The sequence below is a fragment of the Octopus bimaculoides genome, chromosome 2, assembly GCF_001194135.2.
Source record: "Octopus bimaculoides isolate UCB-OBI-ISO-001 chromosome 2, ASM119413v2, whole genome shotgun sequence".
NCBI classification, from domain to species: Eukaryota; Metazoa; Mollusca; class Cephalopoda; order Octopoda; family Octopodidae; genus Octopus; species Octopus bimaculoides.
The window spans coordinates 33714921-33720888 of record NC_068982.1 but is presented as its reverse complement, the minus strand read 5'-3'; the positions used below and the strand labels follow the sequence as shown (position 1 = coordinate 33720888).

Below are 5968 nucleotides of genomic sequence, written 5' to 3'. Positions count from 1 at the left end.
TTTTTTTCTATTAGTGCTTTCCATACTTATTCCCCCCCCCCCCACCATCACTCCTCGTTCTTGCCTTTTTTTTATATCAGTGTTCTGAGTTCATTAATTTAATCGAAGTATCGAAGCACTGAATACATATATGACATTAGAATTCACTTGGTGATTGTTGTAAACAATGGAGTAACTTTAAACAGCTGTCACTTTTTATTTGGCTGCTGTTTTTTTTTTTATATATTTAAAAAAAAATTTTTTTTAATTTTTTACTCAACTTCATAGTGATCCATTTATTGATAATAACACTGTTCTCGTGAAGCTGTATCTCATCCCTGTTGCTACATCTCAATATTCAATACATTCCACTGAAAAAAATAATAACTAAGCAGCAGTCTTCAACAGGAAACTATATTTGAATCAATGGAAGAAACCTATTTACTGTTGGTTGTATTTAGCACTGCTCACTAGAGTATAACAGTGTGCAGTAGAATATTTGTCTTTTTAATATGTTTTTCAACCATTTGAGTTATGCTTGCTACACTTTGCTCTGGTTCAACGCTTTGAACAAATCTACTCTGGATATAGCGGTTTGTTTCCATTGAAAGGATATTTACAAACAAGGATGGGTAATGCAAATGGTAAAGACAAAACAGGTATATAATAGTTTTTTTTTATATATTACTTTTCCTTTCTATATGATCAGTTTATGTCCTCCTTTTAGTCTGTGTAAAGTCCCATGTATGAGTTTAGTAAACTTGATGTTTTGATTGAGTTGGTTGGTTTTGCTGGTGGTTTTTAAAAGATTCCTACTGCAGCATTTATAAAATTTACCAAAATACTGTTAGATATATCAGATTTTGATGTAAGTCTTTTTATATTGTCATTTTTTGGTCTTCTTAAGGCTTTGTGAAGGTGCATGGCCTACTGGTTAGAATGTTGTACTCATGGTTTTAAGATAGTGGTTTTTGATTCTTAGACTGTATTCTTGAGCAAAACACTTCATTTCACATTATTGCAGTTCACTCAGCTGTAAATTAGTTTTAGCAATAACTGGGAGGTTAACCTTGTGATGGACTGGTGTCTAGTTCACTGAGATGGAGTGTTGTACCTTCAGTAATCTACTCCAGGGAAACTATGTTAAGCTGCAACCTTATGAGCCCAAGGGTTCATGTCAGATGTAAGTGCTAAACAAAGCTCATTACAGAATGCGTGGATATAATGTTTTAGCTTTTATTTGTTTCAGTCAGTAGACTGCAGTCATGCTGGGGTACTGCTTTGAAGAATTTTAGTCAAACGAATCAACCCCAGTACTTATTTTTTTTTTTTTAAAGCCTGGTACTTATTCTAGCAAACTCTTTTGCCGAACTGCTAAGTTACTGGGACGTAAACACACCAGCACTGGTTGTCAAGCGGTGGTGTGGGACAAACACATGTACAATGACAAATACACATAGATATATGTATCCATATATATGATGGGCTTCTTTCAATTTCCCTCTACCAAATCCACTCCCTAGACTTTGGTCAGCTTGAGGTTACAATAAACAACACTTGCACACGGTACACACACTGAGACTGAATCCATGAAAAACTTTTTACCGCACACCCATACCTATGTTTTCAGAACTTTTAACTTTTGAAATTGTCACAATTACTATTCTTTGAAAATTTAATTCAGGTTTTTTATTAAATCCTTTAATTCTTTTATCACAAATATGCTGAAACTCAGATATAACTAAACCTATTGGTTTGATTTTAACTTTGCAAACATTCACCATTGCTTACTCTGTTGCGTAATAACTTTCTATTGTCAAAAATCTAAAACGTTTTTGAGACAAAGTAACCTCAAAGGAAAACGTTATCATTTCTTTTTTGTATACTTCAAAAACAAATTTGTCTTGCATACTCAAAAATTCATGTACATCTGAATATTTAAATTAACAATTAGTGTTGAATAAAAGGGAATTATGTAGATTGGGTCTTCTTATGAAACTAAGGAAAAATTAAGATAGTTCGTTTTTGGAACAGTGAATCTCAAAGCAGATACAGCTGCAAATAATAGTGCGTAAATATTGGGCTAAAACCTCCTTTGTATAGAAAAAGTCATTGGCTGTCTGTAGGAAATGCTTATGATGTCTACAATATTCAGTTTTCACTGGTAATAATAAAGTTTCTAAAATGAATAGAGGAATTCGAAGAATTGCTTTGGTCCAATAATAGAATGCTTGCCATGTATAAAGATGTTGGTTCATGTCCTATTGGCATCTTTTGACTTTTTGTATCCAAAGGGTTTTTAACCCAATATTTTCATGCTATTGTTGGTAGCTTTATCTATTTAAAAATTCAATTGTTCCAGAAAAGAATCATTTCACATTCTTGAAGTTCCTAAATCTTTGACATACAAGATAATTTTTCTTTTTGTTATAATTCTATTTATATATAAGTTCAATACATGTCCTCTTAGGACAAAATTGAATTCAGCTGAGACAAGATGAGATGGTGAATTGAATTATTTTCAAATTTCTTTACTTTGGTAAGCAAGATTATGTTTATGAAGGAAGTTTTAAAAGAAATACATTTGAAAATTGCATAGTAAAATGTGATTAGACTGTTAACTTCATCTCTTGTATGGTTAAATATATAAATAAATAGTGATTTATATTTTAATGTTTTGATTAACCAATTCTTTGTATAAGCATGTTATACTTGATTATTGATTCTTAACCATCTAGCATTTAAACTGGTGGTATCCATCTCAAATAGTTTACCTGTTTTCTGTTAAAAGTGGGCTAGTCCAGCCGCTCACACCTACCTTATAGTGTCATTTAAAAAAAATAAACAATTACATCATCAAAATCTCAAAGCTTAAGATAATGCATGATTAATTCAAAACATTGTGAAAAAAATAAGCATTACACCTGACAGAGCAATCTGAATGGTTGAAACAATTAACAGCAAGGTTTTGCCTAGTAGGATTTGAACTAAGAACTGTTTGTTTCTGAATTGGAGAATAATAAAACAACTGCTAAGGCTTATTGCCTAGGCTCTTCTGTGTTTGCTCAAATTATTTATCATCATCATTTAATGCCTGTTTTCCATGCTGGTAAGAAATGGACTTTTAATCAAAGCATAGAATATGAGGCTAGAAGTTCTTTTCTTTTACAAATTCAGAAGAAATAATTGCTGTATTAACCAAAATGTTAACAAATAAAAGCAAAACGCATTTTAGTATTGGAATATATTTTACTCTGCTATCATAGCTGCCAAAATCTGATATGTATTTTTGTATTTCTTTCTGGGAATACTTGTTTTTCTTTTTCATATGTATATGTATGCATTTGCATGCTAATATGACCATATTTAAATGATAGTTTATAAATGAGCTACCAACATTTACATGACCAGTGCTTAATTCTAGTCCACATAGCATGAAGATGATTGCTATGGAATTTCCCCATGCTTGTTTGTTTCCCATCAGTCTGGATACTTATCTATTGTTTCTCATCAGCCTGGATACTTATCTATCTATCTTAGTTAATTCAGGCAGTAAGTTATGAACACTGGGTCCTAAAAGTATTAGCTTGATGTTCTAATCTACAAAGCTAATTTACTTCTAGAGAACATCTAAGCTGTTACTCAATCTGATAGAAATGGCAGCCATAGGTCTCTCAAATCACATTGTACTGTTTAAAAGTACTGGTAAAATTGTTAGCATGCCAGGCAAAATGTTTAGTGGCATTTTGTCCATCATTACATTCTGAGTTCAAATTCCACTGAGGTCGGTTTTACTTTTCATCCTTTTGGGGTCAATTAAGTACCAGTGTAGTATTAGTGTTGATATAATTGACCAGCCCCCTCCCCCAAATTTGCAGGCCTTGTGCCTATAGTAGAAAGGATTATTATTATTATTATTATTATTAGTAGTAGTAGTAGTAGTAGTAGTAATAGTCTTTGATACACAAAGTGATGTTGTCATGACTGGATTGCCTTTGATCATAGGTTTGCTTGATCAGAACTGGTGGGGGGGGGGGCTAAACAACAACCATCTCTATTTGATTTATCTACTAAATTTTAAGCTAATAGCATTTGATAGAGTTTTCTTTTTTGGCATCCAAAACTACTTTGATTTATTGACTGCTTTTACAGTTACTTTCTGTTTTAACCCTACAGCATTCCAATTACTCTGTCAAGTTATAATGACTTACTTGCTCACTTTGTCATAAATTAATCATACATTATCTTGTTGCTTTGAAGTTTCAGTAATGTGACTGTTCATTTTTAGAATGACATTGTAGGGTAGGTGTTAGAGTTCAGATGAGACTGCTTTGAACATAAAATGGGTAGAATATTTGGGCCAGATAAGACCAATTTCAAAGCTAAAAGGTTAATGTCTCTCATAGGAGTTTAATGCCTACATATCTGACATAACTTTTTTTTTTTTATTTTCTGTTGCATTTTTATGAACAATAACATTATTGGTTGCAAGTTCCCAGTAGGCCAGTCACTTTATTGCCTTTACAACAGCTTTGTTACTCTTTGCATTGTTTCTAATATGCATAGGCAAAAGGTGTGCACACACAAAAGTATATATGTATAGTTGCAGGTTTCCCAATCATGTGGTTTTGTGTTTAGTGCCAATGTATGGCACTATGATGAAGTGTCTTTCATGATAGCCCTAGGCTGATCAAAGCCTTGCAAGAGGATTTGGGCAAGCAGAAAAAAGATTGCTGTGTGTTGTGTTGTGTTTGTATATATATATATGTATGTTTATAAGCATATTTATTTATTATATATGTACATTGGAGCTCAGTGTAGCCTTGTAATTCACTGGATCCTGTCAAACCATCCAACCCATTCCAGCTTGGAAAATGGACGTTAAATGATGATGACTGTGTGTGTGTGTGTGTGTGTGTGTGTGTGTACGCACATAAGATAAAAGAAGAATGGATAATATCAGTTCAATGTGTGCTACATATGTTTCAATAGCATGCTATTTTATTCATAATTTGTGCATTGCATAACGTAAAATGCCCTTTACATCATTGGATACCTGACTACTAAGATGACAAAAATCAATTGCAGTTGGTTACCTATATATTCATATATGTTTATATACATATATATATATATATATACATATATGTATGCACATATATATATATGTGTGTGTGTATGTGTTTATATATCCACATACACACTCGTATATGTGTGTGTGTGTGTGTGTGTGTGTATATATATATATATATATATATATATATATATATATATATATATATATATATATATATATATATATATATATGTACACAGTATTTCATGTATATGTGTGTGTCTCTTTAAACATGTATATAAATATTTAAAACTCCCTCCCACCACATGTATATGTGTGTTGTTAAGAAGTTCAGTTTTTAACCATATGGTTTTGGGTTGTGACACACTATGCAGCACCTTCAGTGTCTTCCACTATATATATATAGCCCTTGCTGATATATGCTGTATGAGGGAATTTGGTAGATGGAAATTGCAGAAAGCTTACCATTTACATCTGTGTGTGTGTGTGTGTGTGTGCGCATCCATCCATCCATCCACCCATCCTTACATACATGCATGCATATGCAGATGTGTGGAAATCTAATATAATAATGAGCGTAGTGTTTTGATATATTTGTATATATATATATATATATATATATCTATATATATAAAAATGAGAATGTGTGTGTGTCTGTCTGTCTGTCTGTCTGTCTGTCTGTCTGTGAATCCCTAAAACTCGAGAACTTCGCAACCAATTTCATTCAAATTTTACACATGCCTTACTTAGGGTTCCAGTTGTGTTTTAGTCAAAAAAAATTATTAACTTCTTGCAGAGTTCGAGCACACGGCAACATAATATCTCCTCCACTATTTAAGTATTACGTGTCAAAAGTGAAACAAAAACACTCATATCAAATACTTTCACTTTAAAAATGAAACTATTCCACTA

The 5968-nt window shown here is 32.3% G+C and overlaps 1 protein-coding gene across 15 annotated transcripts in view; it reads left to right on the top strand.

Annotated features, from left to right (window-relative positions):
• Positions 1-5968, top strand: part of LOC106868006 (rho guanine nucleotide exchange factor 28) — a 561000-nt gene that overhangs the window by 120062 nt on the left and 434970 nt on the right. Inside the window, exon 1 of one of the 15 annotated variants that reach the window (XM_014913099.2) lies at positions 344-638. The exons of the other annotated variants lie outside the window; for them this stretch is intronic. Coding sequence (XP_014768585.1) covers positions 608-638 — 31 coding nt within the window. The 5' untranslated portion in view covers positions 344-607. Of the gene's footprint in view, positions 1-343; positions 639-5968 lie in introns of those variants that run through there. 15 annotated transcript variants of the gene reach the window in all.